Raw genomic sequence first — 17259 nt, forward strand, 5'->3', positions numbered from 1 at the left:
TACACACTTAACTCCAACATTTAAAAACCTTCTTATGAGCCAACACATAATTACCTGCTGGCAGCATTTCCAGAGTTCGTCTGGATCTGAAACAAACAGAAGAATATAAGATATTAGAAAGAAGGCGTCGTGAGGAAGCTCAGAGTTTGACTATCGATTATTTTAATATGTGAAACAAAACCCAGTTTCTGCCGGAGAACAGGCAGTTCAGCTGATCTCCGCTCCTCTCATTACTTCTTCTTCGTCTGGATTTGGTTTAACAGAAAACAGATTTCGTTTTCAAAGGTTCTTCGGCTTGATGATTAGAACTAAAGACAAGTTTGTTCGTACTGACACACAACTGAAGCTAAAATAAACCGACAAATTAACAACTAAAGTCTGTGGACAGGAAACCAAAATGATCTGAACTAATTCACTAAATTAAGGCGACGAGCTGATTGTTCCAATCATGTAAACGGCCATTTAACCTCATCTGAAATGTCCAAGCAGGCAAAGAGATTATTATGGGATGGAGGGTTGTGTTAGATTTTTTTCATGTTTGTTCAACAATACAACACCAGACACAGTCTGGTTTATCTCACTTATCTGGTCCTCTGATTAAAACACACTTCAGTCTGAGAATTCTGTTTTCCCTCCAAAAACAGTTCAATAATAACCACAAAAAAAGTTTATTTTCTTCGTGTTTCACACGTAAAGTTGATGAAATAGAGGCGGCTCTCCGACGAGGTTCATTTTCAGCTGTTTTAATGTCAGAAGATGTGCGGCTTGTGAAATGTTTCGGTGACTGTGGGTGATAATAATAATAATGATCTGTCATAATCTGTGATTAGGTTCACGTCTCCTGCTGGAATAATTAGGTTCAGACCAGCTGCTGGTCTCGTAAAGGGGCAGGGAGGTGCAGAAAGCCTCGTGACACAGTTGCAGGAAATAATTGAAAGTGAACCGTCTCCTTTCGCCGCTGAAAACGCTCTAACAGCTGCTGCTTTATTGGACGAGCCACGTCAGTTTTCTGCACATCTGTTTTTTGTCTCGTGCTGAAATGGTGTTTTTCAAGACAACTTTTTCTTCACGAAGAGAAAAGCTGATAAAATCTTATAAGAGGCGAATTCTGCTGTAACAGAAGGTTTCAATCCTGAAGAGGGATAACAAAAATAAGAAAGAAAAAAAAAAAACAGGATCAGGGCCCAGACCTGCCTGAAGAAACAGAACAAACCGCTCGTTATTGAGTCAATCTCCAGATCCTCGATGAAATGTGCTGAAAGAGCCGTTCTGTGGAGGGCGGTGTTTGTAAAACGGTTGTTGGTGGCGGCTGGACGGAGATGTAGGTCAGCTCAAAGTCAGCGCTGAGTACAACTCAGTGAATCAAGTGGAAGTGAGGAAACGAAACGTTTAATCAGCTCCTAAAACGGCTGCCACACAGGAGCCAGAGGGTTTGTGGGTTGGTTTTTTTTTTAATTTGTTTTGTTTCTCTCCGTTCAATCAGTCAGGAAGGATTTCATGAGTCGGCCTGAGCCCTGTGACGTCGTGTAACTGCTGTAATTTCTGCTCTGGCTCGCCGCAGCATAAAAGGCTCTTTCATGGAAATGCTTATGAAAAGGCAGCAAAGCCGTATCAGATTGAGAAATCTAATAGTTTTCACTGAAGCCATTTTCGGGGGAAAAAAGGGAGTCGGGGGGACGGACGGACGGACGGACGTCTTGTCTCTGGGTGTCCTGCTGCAGCTCCAAGTCTTTCTCCTGCCGTGTTTATGGGGCATTTAAAAGCCTCCAAATGTGCTGCGGTTTGCGGCCTACAAGCCTCCCCCTGCCTCCCCCTTCCTCCACCCCCCCGGGCGAGCTGCCAATGTGGGCTTACAGTTAAAATAAACAGCACCGACACAGCGGAGGGAGACTTATGAAGGGATGGGGGGGGCTGAGATTCTGATTCCTTTCTTGGCTTGTAAAATAACTCGACTTTATTTTTATCCGTCTGATAAAGAGGTTGCGGGCAGCAAAAGCAGCTTTCTTAAGTTGTATTTCATGTAAATATTAGGAAAATCCTTATTTAGCCTCCGTTTACTGAGACAGTTGAGCAAAATCAAAAGGTATCAAACTGGAAAGGCGAAGCGCCTGGACTTTCATTTCAGAGGCTGTATATCCGGCTTTAATGAGCCTTTTTTAAGCCAAGAGTAATTTGTGTTCCTCGCTTCTTGTTGCCGCCGCTCGTGGTTTGAATTTCACTTAATTACACCATCATTTCAATCATTTGCTCAACAGCAGGTTGGAGAAGAGATGCTAATGCCGGGGTCAGCCATCGGCCCAGTAACGGCCCGTTCTGATCATTGGACGACGCTTTGGACCTCGAGCCGTTCTGACATGTCCGACATCAGAAGCCATCCATCACATGGAGCACCGAGTCTTTGAATTTAGTTTCAGATTCACCAACAAAAACTAAAACGTGCAACAGAACACAGATTTACAGCTGCAGAGCTGCACGACTCCGACTACATTTAAAGAAAATTATTTTTACATTTACTACATCACTACTACTACTATAACTACTACTATAACAGTTTTTTAATTCCTTTCCATCAAAGTGTTGAGAATTTCTCACCTGCAGTTTGTCTGCTGCTGCAGCTGAGGACGCGGACTCGACTGGTGACGTGTCGAGATGGTTTCGGCTCAAACGCTGAACAGTAAATCGTTTTCCGCATCACTCGGTTTGGCTGGAATTCATCTGGACACTGTAGGTGGGATCTTTTTGGGAAACCTCGGACAGCAGCAGCAGCCTCTCTAATTGAAAGAAGAAAAGCTGCTGAATGGACACTTTTCAGTTCAAACACTGGACACTGGCCTGTTTGGACAGACTTCAGTATCATGGCAGCACCCAGATATGATGCAAACACCGGACACTGTGGAGCTGCGGGGGCTGTTTTCAGGACGGGGACTGAATTTTAAAGATGAAAACTTTAAGAGAGTCATTTTCTTCCCCGTCAAACTCTGAAAAGGCCAAATGGGCAGATAAGTGAGCTCTTCGGTGCCACAGAGCTCCATTTTCAGTTGTTGGTCAGATCCTCCTCTGCTCGTGTCACAGTGACCTTGGAGAAGACACAAAACCCCAAACCGGATGATCAGGCCATCTTTGTGTGTGTGTGTGTGTGTGAACAAGGCGCATTGTGAAGCAGAGCGGATAAAAGAACACAAACACAGTCGGTCTACCAAACGCCTGTCGGACAAAGACAGCGACTGGCAGTTAAAAGCGTCGGATATGAAGGAAATGTTGGAGAAAACCTGAACTGAAGGGAGAGGGAATGTTTACCTCCTTCGTATCTCATCCTTTAACGCAAACAGGTCTGTTGTCGTGTCCTACGACGACCTGGCCAAGACAAAAAAAAAATAAAAATAAAAATAAAAAAAAGCACACCTTCTACACAAACACAGACAGGATTTATCACACGGACAGAATTCTCAGTGAAATTTGTTAAAATCCTGAACCAGACCAGGATCCAGAATAAAACCGCAGCATCAGCTAAGTCGGTATCAAGCTGGATCCTTTAAAAGCAGGTCAGCAAAATAAACTACTGTCAACAAAACAAAACCTACTGACAACAACAACAACAACAACAACAACACAACATAGAACGAATATATCCGGGAATCAGAACGTGGTCATTGGTCGTTGTGGACATTTTGTTTTTTTTAAAGCAGAAGATAACATCTGAGGGAGAAGGTTGATCCGACCTCTCTGTCCTCCATCCTGACTGTCAGGCAATCAGTGTGCCAATCAAACAGCAGCCCCGCCCCCTGACATTTTCCTTTAAATCATTTAAAAAAATTAACCTCTCGTTGTATCATGTTGTCATTTTATAGGCTCGTCACATTTTACATGTAAACTCTTCTTTTGCTCACTTAGCGAAGATCACCAGCAGACATTGAACCGCGATGACGTCCATCTTACAGAGAACGTTTTAATTCCTTCTCTCCACGTTCAAAGCCTGCAAAAGTTAATTAGAAAACCGGCTTCACAAAAGTTCTAGCCGACTCCTTCACCCCGTTTTCCAAATCCGTCCTGACAGCGAAGGCTCCAGCTGCCAACTTCACTGAAAACTTCCTTTACTGTCAACTTCAGCAAGTTTCTGTCACCAAATGAGATGAAAGTGGTGCCGGGTGTTCAACAAGCTCAAATTAATGCTCACTTTAACGAGGCGCTTTCTTAGATCCTTTCAATCGAATCTCGGAGGTGAAACGGTGAGGAGAAATAATGTTTATGATCCTGAGGAGGTAGACCACCAAAGGCTCCGCTCCCTTTGTTAAAAGATCAAATTGTTGTCTGATGGATGCAGAATAATGACACAACCCTCCGTCATCAGAGACGCTCGGACATTTCAACCAGCGGCTGACTGCTTCGCTTTGGAGGTTTAATTATTGATATATGGATATTCCTCTAACAAAATGAAGGCCATTCAATAAAAAAAACTGTCATGGCAAGTTTTGGTTTCGCTGCTAGGCGACGAGTCATGGTCGAAGCGATGACTGTTTTCCAACTGTGCAGTTTTCTGAAAGTAAAAAAGTTCGAAGCTCACTGCGTCCTTTTCTTCGGCTGTTACAGCTAACAACTCGTCCGTTTAGCTCCTTTAAATACATAAATCTCTTTGGAGCGCGTGAGCGTGCCTGATCTGGCCTCTGCGCTGTGTTTCACTGGATGGTGAAGACTTTTCATTTTGAAGCTGGCGACAGTGATGAATGAGGGAATATGAAGAGAAACCCTGATGGAGGGCAGGAAGGGGCGAGGAACAGCCCCGAGCATGAGTCCTGAAAACAGGACGAGCGTTTTCCACTGATGAAAACAAAAGAAAAAAAAGAAAAACTTGTCAATGCCGGTGATTATTTCACTGACAGGTCTGGACAGTGAAACATCTCTTTGCCCCCTTCGCAGCTTTTCAGACAGACATAATGAGTTGTGATGTCGGCTGTCAGACGTGGGGAACAGAAAGCCATATTGAGGTTCATTCCATGATTCCACTGTAGATGTAGTTTTTTTTTTTTTAAGGCTGGAGGGTTGTGCCAAAGGTGCAGGAGGTCACGCTGCAACGGCTGACAGCACAAAAACCCATTTAAAGGAGTAAAAAAGCAAAAATCCACACAGTCGCTGGTCAGACAGATTAAGGGAGGTAGGGGAGCGTGTACTGTAATTGGAAAATGTTATTTCTCTGTCAGTCACAGCGTGATGCTTTCTTACCGTTTCCCTCTTCGCGGACTCGGAGGGAGCAGAGAACCGAATTAGAAACCAACACGTTTTGGTACGAGAACATCTCTGACCACATTAAGACAAAAAAACAAAGAGGTAAACATATTAGACTTACTTTTTGGACACAACTCCAGACAGCCTGATCCTGGGAAAAAAGGTCAATTAGAAAAAAAAAAAACGTTTTCTTCGTGTTGACTAAATCTTCCATTTCACACTTGCCCTGTTTTATAACTGAAGCCAACGACATGACCATGTTGTGCCGTCCACTTATGAGCGCCGACAGGTGAGGAAGGGAGCATTGATTCTCTGTCAGTGGGCGGGAAATAAGAGGCGGCAGGTGAATGCTGAGTCCTGAAGTTGGTGTCGAAGCAGAAAAACGGTGAAGATGTGTGAGACTTCGATCAGGACCGACCACAGGCAGCGTCTATGTCGAGTCCATGTTTGTTATCATAGTTATGAATGATGAAATTATGAGGGAAGGAACTTCTTCTTCTTCTGATTATTTCGTTAGTTAGTTAGTTTTTTTTTTATTTTTGCTCGGCTTTTATTTTTTTGTGCCCTCAATAAAGAAACGATCCTTCTCTGCATCAGAAGTGGACTGAACATCTCAACGTTAAACTGTCTGATATGTGCGACAGAAAACCATTTTGTCACACTAAAATGAGTGTGTGTGTCTGACGTTTGAACAGTTTTGAATCTGGATATTCATCGTGTGCGTCTTCTTCTATTTTCCCAGTTTGGCTCCTTCATCTGCCAACAGCGAGCAGGAGACACGACGCTTTGAGATATTCCTGAAACAGAAAAAGAGCTGCAGTCCTTCAGAGTCCAGACAACCGAAGAGCTTCGATAGTTTCAGCTGTGATCTCCGCTCAGCACGAACCATCCAACATGGTGTCCGTCATTAACAGAAGGGGGACGTGCGTCTTCACTCAGATTACGTCAAACGCATATTTGACCTTTTCTTCTCATCACGTCTCACCCGGAAAAACATTTACAGGTCTAACAAATTACAGCGAAATAAATATCCTCCTGCCGCCATCAGAGTTATTGACGAGACTCAAAAAACGTCTTCCGTCTTATTTCCATCATCGGCAGCCATCGAGACAGAAACATGTCAACAGGCCCGACGGAGGCCGACCTATCCGGAACGACGGGCCATCGACTGCTCAGAGTCCAATAATTATGCTGAGCTGCTCACGGACCGGAACAAACATGGTCACCTCTTCACACACAGACACACACAGACACACACAAACACACACGATTATCTAATAGACAGCAGGGGGATAATTGCATAAATGGATCGATACCGCCTCATTAGGAGAACTGTTTCGGCTAAAAGGTCAATCCGGCCGCCCATCAGCCCGTTCACCGTGTATATTAAGAGCTCGATGTCGTTGTGCCCGACAACACAAAATGGATGTATCCAAGAAAATCGCTTGCTTTTACAGGACGGCACGTCGAATGGAGGGATATTAGAAGGAAGCTCACACGTGAGAAGTGTGTTCTTCACGTTAACATCAGACTCCATGAACTCCTCTGTGGGTCCTCCGGCCAACCAGATCAGACCGCCAACTGGACACCACTCATCATGTTTCCTGGAAATAATTTCCTTTCCTAAATCAGCGGCCTTCACAGGAAGCTGTCCTGTCAGCGACTTCCTGTAACTGTTGACTATCTCCCGGAGATGATAGATCAAGATTATCTGTTAATTGTTGGATCTTTTTGATATCAGAAGCTAAAAAAAAAAAAAAAAATCACACCTGCTTCTGATCGTTTTGAAATAAGACCTGTGAGTGACGCTTCTGAGACTTTTATGTCATAATCAACACCTCAAACGTGACCCGCTGAATTTTATTCCCATCCTTCATCGTGAACGAAGCAGCTAATCAGATTTTTATCTTCCATCTCAGCTGGAACGGACTAATGAAGTTCAAGCAGTTTGATCTAAAGGAGGAAACGTGAATTTTACATCTGTGCTGCTGATTTGAATTCTTTACCACGCAGATTATTTTCTGTTAATGCCTCATTAGCATCAACTAAAAATCTGTAATCAGAAAACTGATTTATTTTTTGTTTACTGTTCATCGTGAACTTGATGCATCGGTTTTATGCTGCACGGCCTTTAATGATAATCAGCATTGTCTGTATTTCAGTTATAATCACAGACTTTATAGAAGTTATAGAAAGTAAGAGAAAAACTTTTCATGGACATAAAAAGACTTGAACACTTTGTTTGCAGTCGGAGAAGCAGCTCAGGTGACTTCAAGGTCTGAAATAGAAAATCTGTTTCCATGCCAACTTTCACCATCTGAGGCGAACAAATCATTTCGAGGCTTGTTGTCTATTTTCTCACTAACTGATTTTTACACTCCGGATTCAGATGTAATTGAATATGGAAATGACACAGTTGGGTGAAGATGAACGGAGTACTTCAACATTTTGATAAAAGCACTCGGCTGAGAAAGGGCCCATATTGGAATATCTCTGCTGTTTTATTTTGAAGGGCAGACTTCTTTTTGGTTTTAAGAGCCAAAAAGCATCTCAGTGTAGTTTGACATCTCCTCTCTCAGGCTTCTCTCTGAAGAGCAAGGAACAGCAGAACAGCCAGCCAATCGGAAGACTGCTTCGTTGTGACATCAGAAAGTCCCAGAAATCAGACGGCTCCGTTTCTGAATACAGACTGTGAGCATTTTTCTGTCCACTGAGACTTTTGATGCTTTCACCGTATTAATGTAGAACCTGGACCTGATTTAGAATCAAAGACCACATGGAGGTCTTCCTTCAGACCACATGGGCCTTTAAACCAAAACATTCACCCCCCCCCCCAAAACAAAAACAAAAAAACAACAACAACAAACCGCTCTATAAGAGAAAGTGGTCGAAAAATCATGTGATGGAACATCAACCTCCTGCATCTGCAGGAGAAATCACTCGGTACTCAGCTGATTGTTGACCTTTCCACCATCTTAACGTGTTTTTGGGATGGACAGTGACCTCAGCGGGTGGCGGGGGCACATTTATACAACATGATAAAAACAAAACCGTACCCTTGCAGCTCAATATTTCCAGCTCTGTGCATGAATTTCAAATTATGGCACCATAATGTGTTCCTTCACCTCTCAGGATTAGTTCAACACATTCACCAGTGTGGACACGTGCATCATATTTTCATTTTATTCTTAGAATAAGAGACATACAATGGTATTCTGTGAGACCAAATTCATAGTAATTCAAGAGGCGTAGCCAGAAAATCAAACAGAATAAAAAACATAATACTGAATCGATGAGACCCCGCCCAGAGAGAATGTATTTACACCAAATCAAATACTGATAGACCTTTTAGAGGCGACGCCGCTCCCTCTCTCCAACAATCTGTCACCGGCAGATAAAAAAAATGAACCCCACTCTCCTCAAACTCAGGAGCTGACGTTTGTCCTCCCAGAAACGTTCACGTGTGACCTTAAATCAGGTTGGAAGTTGAGTGTTTGTTGTTCAGAAGGCCATTTAATGCTCTGCTGCCCGTTAATAACCAAATCAGCTTTCTTTACAACAGGCCTGGGGGTCAGCCATGTTTTCCTTCATATGCTGGAGTTGGAGAATGAAGGATCAACTTAACGGGTCAAATGAGCTCTGGGAAGCTCCAATCAATAAACACTTCCAGATACAGTAAATAGCGTCGTGCTGTTTTCACAGACATTGATCACGGCTCCAGTCCAAGTGGCTCTGCTGAAAGTCACGCTAACTCGGAGGCAGCGCCAACCGGCACCGCCGTCCCCGAGAGGGAATCCGCCCCCCAGCGGATGTTTTGGCGGCGTGGCCATGTCGCTTCCCGAGTGTCCGTCGATCCGGGAGACAATCTCAGCTTGTCGGATCACAGTTCATTGCACTTCTCTGTGTTTCATGTTGCCTAAACAGACACTTTGTCATCTCCACTCCCACTTTTTTTTTTTTTTTTGACACAGGTGAGTCAAAACCTACAGCCGTAACCATCGCAGAAGAATCATGTTCATAACCACAAAATCCTGACTGAGAACTGTCAATTCTTTAGCTAATGTGGCTTCTGTGATGGCTACAGGCCTGCAGGCGACGACACGAGAGGAGCCGTGAACTGCTCCTGAAGAAACGCTGCTGCTGAAAGAACTAAAGTGAACAATGGCACCCAAAGGGAAAGTGACACCCAGTGGAAAGTGACAAAACATGGAGGAAGGAAGTCAAACCTGAATGTCTGCAGTCTTCGGCTGTGAGGACTTTTCCCAAAATAATAATAATATTAATAGAAAACCAAAAACATCTGCAGTCTCACACTTCAGGGATGCTAAAAAACAATTTGAAACAAACAAACAAACAAAAGAAAAAAACAACAACAAAGCAAAATGAAGGGTTTCATTCCAAAACACTGAATCCATAAAAAAAAAAAAAAAAAAGGAAAGAAGGCTCAATATTATCATAAAATATGATTCCATATTAAATGTTACAATCATATTCACAGTTACCAGTTTATCAGAACAGGTGACAACTTTTTAAATGACAAAGATCTCATTCTGGAATGAAACTCTTCAAATACACAATAGATACTTGTATGACACATACACCTACAATATACTGTAGCAGAGTAGCCGTCCGTGCCCCTCATTAGCCCCGCCCCCCCAAGTCACACACTATTATTAAATAAGGCACACATTTACACATACAGTTAAAATTTGGCTAGTAATTATTCCTTTATTTACAACCAATAGCCACGAAGTTAATAATTAGAATAACTGCAGTCCGTTCTGTGATTCTGTGGCACGTTTGTCTCGTCCTCTTTTGGGCTCCAAACTATTTCTGAGTTTACAGTTTTGTTGACTTTCCGTCTCGGAGGAGCACCGATCTGATAGAAACATTCTCGGGGGAACTTAAATGGACCCGAATACGTCGCTGACCTGACATCTGCTGGGACGGGAAAAGAAAAGAGAGAGACGAGCGTAGCTGCTTTTCTGAAGTTTTTCCTTATTTCTTGTCGACACAAACGAAAATTTGGTTCATTGTTTTTCAGCAAACTGACGATGAGCGTTGTGTTGATTTGGTGTCCCAAAGATATTTCTTCAGGAGTGATGGTTGTTTTGGGGGGGGGGGGGGTGTGTTTGATATGGCCAAAGATGAAAGCGTATAATAAGGCAAAGACATAACTACTTTCAGGGGAATTTTGCTGACTTTTCACCACAGGTTACATATACTGCATATGTATATGTATACATATACGGTGTGGATATAAACACACATATATATACACACACATGCATAATATAAACACATTCGAGGGTGGGGGTGGGTGGAGACTGGTTACCAACACTACATCAGAAAAGGTTAAGCAAAAGCCTGAATCTAAGCATCGCAGGAGCCTCCGGGCTTTTCAGTGTTCAAGATGACTGATGTGACAAGTTCTTCCAACACCAACGCGTCCAAAAACTAAGTTGCATTGTAAATCCACACTGAGGACATCGGCAGCCTAATATAAGGAGGTGGCGTCACGTCACCCACCTCAGCGGTTCTATAAGCGAGTAGCTGAGCAATACCAATATGGTACAAAGATATTCGTTGGACAAAAAGAAGAGGGGGGTGGGGGACAACAACAACAAAAAAAAAAACAAAAAAAAACAAAAAAAGTTTGGTTGAGGCTTTTGTCCACGGTGACACAGGCTGTCACATGATCGCTTGTGTTTTCTCGAGAAGAGGCGCAACCTCGAACCCACTGCTAACTCTTCAAAGGGAAGGTCCTGCAAGAAGACACAACGAGGGACGCTCCCTCTGTAGTCCACAAGTGAACGTCCTCAGTAGTTGAACTTCCCCTGTTGGTTGACCGGGGACGTGGCGGGTATGAAGAGGGGCTTCGGGGGAACGTCGGGTTTGAGAGAGGAGGCCCGGCGGATGATGGCGCCCCGGTGCGGGACCTCCTGCTCTCCGTTGTAGCTGTGCTGGCGTGCCAGGTACCCGCTGGGGATGAGAGGGTAGTGAACCTCGCATGCGCTGCCTGTCGAGTTCATCCTTGCTAGCAGGGGAGGCGGCTGGTGCGGCCCGCCGTTTCGTTGGCTGAAGCTGTGCTGGCGAGGGACCATTCCTCCTCCTCCCCCTGCTCCGCCTAGTCCACCTCCGTTGGGCATTTTGGTGGCCGCAGCTATCAGTGAGTGCCTCTGGGAGGAGTGCCTCCTCTCCAGGGTGGACTGGTGGTGCGGGGGGATGTCAGGAGGAACATCCATGCGTCGGGTGAGGCTGTCTCGAGGTAAAGTGGAGGAGCTGTAGTACGGCGCCGACTCTGTTTCTGGAATTTGGGGTTGGATGCGGTTGGCGAAGGCTAGCTGGCCTCCGCCACCACTGGCCATCAGACCAGACGGACTCATTAACTGGGAGTTCTTGCTGCTGCTCGCTTCATGGATGTGCTTCAGGAGCTCGTCCAGCGACGTCACTTCCATCACCTTCTGTGGATAGCCGGGATAAGGCTGCTGAGAGAGCACACGCTCAACATTGTGGATTTTGCGCTCCTCTGGCTGGAGGTGACCTCCCACTAACGGCTGCCCGTTGGCCAGGCCGTGGGAATAGGGGAAGACCTGCTGGTGGAGCAGGGCCGAGCTGGGCCTGGAGCCAACGTTATGGGACTTTGGTTCTTTGGCATTGTTGCAGTTCTGGTTCTTCTCCCACTGGTTCTTGAAGGCTTTCATGCTCTTGATGGGCAGCTCCGGGGTCGAGTCTGGTGTCGGCAGACCGGAAAGCTCTGAGGAATGGTGGAGGTGGTGGTGGTGGGGGTGAACCAGGTCTCCCATTGTCATTCCATGATGGCCGTTCCTCCTCGGTGGGTGATGCTCCTTGCTGTTGGTGAAGAAGGAATTGTAGATCTTTGGAGATGACACCTCCAGCTTGTCGTCCTTACTTTGGCTGTCCAGGAGGCCGTTGAGCTTCGCCAGACTGCGAAGGGACAGAGCGTGTGGGATCGGGGCCTCGGGGTCTTTTGATAACTTCTTGGTCTTGTGGCCCGTGTGGTTACAGTAGCAGGAGACCAGGAAGCCGGAGAGAAAAGCGCCGAGGACGAAGGCCACCAAAACGCAAGCGATCAGGAGAGTATAGTGGACGCTGTGATTGGTCTTGTCCAGCTCAGGTGGCCGCCTCACACCTTCAAAACAGAAAAAGATTGAGAAGAAGGTGGATGCATTAGAGCTTTTCTGACTGAAGCACAAGAAAAATAAACACACACACACACACACACAGACAGACACACATTTCAGCAGCTAATATAGGTCAAGTAGCAGCTGGGACAGACAGGTTGTGTTTACAGGGCTTCACCATGTGGGGAACAGCATGGGAGACATGTTTGAACTAAGCTCTTGGCTTCTTTTCTTTCCAGTGTTGATAGATCAATAGTCTTTCTTTTTAAGACCTGTGCTTTCCCTTCAGACCGGCTGAAGCCAAGAGTTCCCCCGTCACTGAGAAATCAACTCTGAAATGAGTTCGAGCTTTAAATATTGATGGGAACAGCAGCAGGAACCTGATGTCATTTTCACAGACTTTGCTTTCCAATGTAGGGATCGGGGGCGAGAGCACCTGGTGTGATGAACGGGCCAAAAATAACAGGTCTATCCAGCAGCTCAGTGAGCGCGGCAGCTTCGCCAGCATCGACTCAAATGAGGTTGTCAAATTCTTTCAAAATGAAGCCGAGGGGACAGTCTGCGCATCAATGCACCGAAAACACAAGGTTACTTAGCCGAGGTAAATCTACCATGTAAACGTCCTTGGGTGATGTGACCTTTGGACTGTGTTTGCCTAATGGCGTGAAAGGCGGCGCTGATAAGAGGAGTGAAACCTGCCACCTCTCGTAATCAGAGCTCATTTGCAAGAGCCTGACGCCATCTGTGGTGTCAGCCCCTTCTCTCTGTCCTTAATGAGAACTTCTGTGAATCTGATTAGTGAGGGCGGGGGCGGCGGACTGAGCTGCACCGAGGAGGAAGAGAAAGTGCAGGTGTTCCATACGAGTTCAGTTCAACAGCTCTTCGGTCGAGGAGTGAAAATGGGAAATGTGTAAATTAGGCTTGATGATGGTTTATGAGATGTTTAGAGTGATGATGATGAGGCTGGTGTCAGGGAGATCAGCCCAGTAATTTGGTCTGCGTTAGGATGGATTTTAATCTTTTCCCTGAATTAAGTGACCCAGACTTGATGGACTGGCGGCTCTCTGAATATTCCTGAAACAAACACAGTGCATCACAACCTGGTACATTCTCAGGAATCTCAACAGCCGACCGTTGATGAAGCGACCAGATGTTTTGGCTGGACCAGTTAACTGGGAAAAGAAAAGTCTCACCACAGCTTCAGAGGACGTATGATATCACTGCATCATCCAAACCTGTCTGATGGTAAACCCAAATCCTTCAAACCCGATGAAACTCTCCAGTTTTCAGCTTTGAGACGACGTCTCGAAAGGATTTTAATTTTAGTGAAACAGTCGATGGTGCGATTCAGCGAGGCCTGGGTGAACATTATTAAAGGTAATGAGCTCGTCCTGAAAGGAGCCAGAAAGAGTCTCCATCGGTGTTCGCCTGTGATGTCAGAGGGAAATATGAGTGGAGGTTAAAGAGGGTGAGAATCCGATCAGAGACTTGTAATGAATCCACACGGGGGAAAAACCCGAATGAGTGAAATCTAAACTTGTTTACTTTCGCCTAAAGAGACACCTGGTAACTCCGCAGCATGTGAAATGGAGAGCCCTCGTTGCAGCTTTGATTTGATTGAATCTCATTACAGACGCAACGGGATGCAACAAAATTAGAGTCAACGTAGTTTTATCTGTCATCATGACGGATCAGCAAAGAGAGTTCACGGTCAGTTCACAGAGAAAGAACCAATCACCAATCCACCTCATCCAAGGGGTCTGAAGTTAAATCAAGGGCGGCTTAACTTCGTTTAATGAGAGCTTTCACAGACTTCAGGTTTATTGGAGGTCATAAATGTCAGCTGGTATAAAGCTTGTTTGGAGAACCGGAGGCGTCATGTGCAACTAAACAGCGTCCATGTCACGTCCTCAATATAAGCTCTGCGACGATACGCACAATCTGATACAAAGCCGATATAAAGTGGAGAGGCGTAATTAAAACACAACATTTAACAGGCGATGTAAAAAGGGGCGACGAGAAACTTCCTCCCTTCTTTATCCGCCAATCTGGAGGCATTGTGGAGATTTATTACCTCATCGTCACGTATCAGCGTGTTCATTTCGGAGGTGTGCTTCTCTGCCATTTTCCAGAGAAAGGGAGAGAACAGGAGACACTGTGGTGCACCATAAACTCTCTGGAAGTAACTCTCCAGTTAAAAATCATCCATTACATGAGACGCCACTCAGCTCTGCAGTTACCCCCCCCACCAATCTCTGGACCAGGCTGGACGCACTGAGAGGCTGCCCCTGGTTGAGGGGTATGAGTCAAGTGCTGCGACGGCGGGGTGCGTGAAATGTGCGGTTGAGGTAAACAAATCCAGAGCCTGCCGACGGCCTGTCACAACACGTTTCATGAGCAGGCTGGATGACTCAATCAGCGGGTATGTGGGACATATGGTGCCACCGGTCACAGTAAAATTAATACGCCGTGAATCATACCAGCAGCCTGGCAGCAGCGAGGTCGCACACAGGAAACGCCTGCCAACTCCACACACCTACCTGATATTGTTTGCACTCATTCATTAACATATGGAAACTACAGCTACACAAATATTTGATATTTTTACATGTATCTACGTATATGAAAAAAAGGAGCTAATGAATGCTTTACATTCATTTCACAAATTGTCTTTAATGTTTACATTTAATTCACACTGAGTCAGCGTGCCTTTCTAAAATTGTCACATTATATTTCTGTATTGACTCAGTATGGTCTCAGCTCAGTTAAGGCTTAATATAGAGAAGACCAAGTCTGCCAAAAGGTAAAAAGACAGATGGGATGCGTGAGTAGAATCAAGGGAGGAAAAGAGAGAGGGAGCGGGAGAAGGAGAGAGGGATGGTGACAGCCGGGGGGGAAAAAGAAGAGAGATGAAGGGATGAAACTCAACCTTGGTGACAAACTGGCACTGAAGAGGGGAGTGAATGTGAGAGGACTGAGAGATCTGAGACACGGGGGAGCGAGAGCAAAGGAAAGGAAGGGAGCGGGGATGAAAGCAAAAAAAAGGAGATGGAGAGAACGAGTGAACCTACGTGCGAGGCGCAGATTTAATGGAGGAGGAGGCGGGGGAGGGCCAGGCGAGAGACAGACAGACGTGACGGGGTGAGTGACGGAGCGTCACTCTGCTGGGTTTTTGAAGCCGGGCGCTCTGCGGCACAGCTGTGATACGGTTGGAGAACAACCGTCACGCTCCTCCACAGCGCCGTCGGAGGAGAAACACTCCACATTGTTAAAAATAGATGGCGCAGTACATTATGTAAACAGGCAGGTTTTTACCCAGCGTCGCCGGCGCCGCCTCTTACTAATTGGTGACGGTTTCTGCATGAGGGAACTAAACCGAGGAAGTCTGGCTGTTGTTGTTTTGTGTGAAGTTCTTTTTCCACCCCCTGCAGGTGATGAAGTTCAGTCTGAAAACAAATTACAATGAAAGCGATGACTTCTCCGGAGCACGTGAGCGATTAAGTAAATGGCTGTCTTCTCAAACTCAAATCAGCTTCATTAGCAACACGGCTTCTCCGTGACACCAATTACTGCCAACACGGAAGTCTCGTACTTCGAATAAAGACATTAGAGCATCAGAATCTCCACAACGCTCTGTAGGGAAAGCAGCACCAGGCCACTTCTGTTTCATGTTCAAGGTCAGATAGGAAATAACTTTTTCTCTCCGGTGCACGGCTCCTCCATTATATCGAGTCTTTTCTCGAGGGTGCGTTTAAACACTTTGCAACCTGAGAACAACTTGTGTTCTATTTTTTGCACATCAAGTGAAGACGTTCTGAAATAGCCCTTAATTAGTTTCTGCTTCCACAAGCTTACAAGTGCATGTAATTGTTCCCTTAATGGCTACTCCATTCCAGTGAGAAGCCAACGAGACAAAACGGCCCCGAGCTCCATAGGCGAGCACGCAGCCCCCCCCCCCCGATCAACCAACCCCCTCCTGCTAATACTGCAGATTTATTTCTCCCTCACTAAAAATAACCATTTAATTCCTGAAAGACACCCAGAGGTTGAAGATTGGAACAAATGAAAATTTTTTTTCTTCCTGTCTTCCAAATCTGGGTGAAAAACGGAGCAGCAGCTCTGCTGTGTCGACGTGAGCTTTGGTAATTTGACAGTTTTAATACCTGATGTCTGCGCGCTGACAGACATGGTTAACAAACAGAGCGTGAACGTGTGTCAGGACACGTGCACGCACACACACACACACACACACACACACTTGAGTCTGCCGGTGTTCAGGGCTCTGGCTGTTGACTGAGTGAATTCAATCATGTACACTTGTTATTAGGAATTTGCATAATATTCCAGCTCAGTGCTCAGTCAGCTAGATGTGGTTTAATATATGCACATGAGCTAACGTGATATGGTGTAAATGTAACAGATCCATTCCAATTGAAAAGTAGTAGTAATGAGAACTACATTTCATTTCAGGTGTGCCGGTTCATAGATCTCATTACAGTTTTGATTGAATACTGTTAAATTAAGCGTGCGGTGGCATCTGGCAATCGGAGCCACACTGTCTGTATGAAGTCCTTCAGTATTTACACCTGTACTTTAAATTGAACATCCGGGTGCCAAGCAGCAGTACACATTTAGTTTCTAACAGTCACACAACAAATAGTTTGCTTCGTGGGTTGCTTCATTCAGATTGCAAAAAAAGTTTGTGCTAATTAAAGCAGAAAAAAATAATAAATAGAGGATTTTATAGATTTAGTTTTATTTAGTTTTACTATATCAGACGTTTCAGTTCAGTTTTTCAAATTTGACTTTTAGCAGCATGGATTTTAACCTTGTTGTCGTGCTGGGTGGATGCAAACACCTCCTGAAACATCTCCAGCACCAAAACTGTCTGTAA

General features: G+C 45.2%; 1 protein-coding gene across 1 annotated transcript in view; it reads right to left on the reverse strand.

The window, feature by feature from the left end:
* Positions 1 to 8389: 8389 nt before the first annotated feature.
* sema6cb (semaphorin 6Cb) overlaps positions 8390 to 17259 on the reverse strand; it is a 91162-nt gene continuing 82292 nt past the window's right edge. The window contains exon 20 of the mRNA XM_029503530.1: positions 8390 to 12373. Coding sequence (XP_029359390.1) covers positions 11040 to 12373 — 1334 coding nt within the window. The 3' untranslated portion in view covers positions 8390 to 11039. The remainder of the gene's footprint in view (positions 12374 to 17259) is intronic.

Source organism: Echeneis naucrates, chromosome 6 (genome assembly GCF_900963305.1).
Source record: "Echeneis naucrates chromosome 6, fEcheNa1.1, whole genome shotgun sequence".
Lineage (NCBI taxonomy): Eukaryota > Metazoa > Chordata > Actinopteri > Carangiformes > Echeneidae > Echeneis > Echeneis naucrates.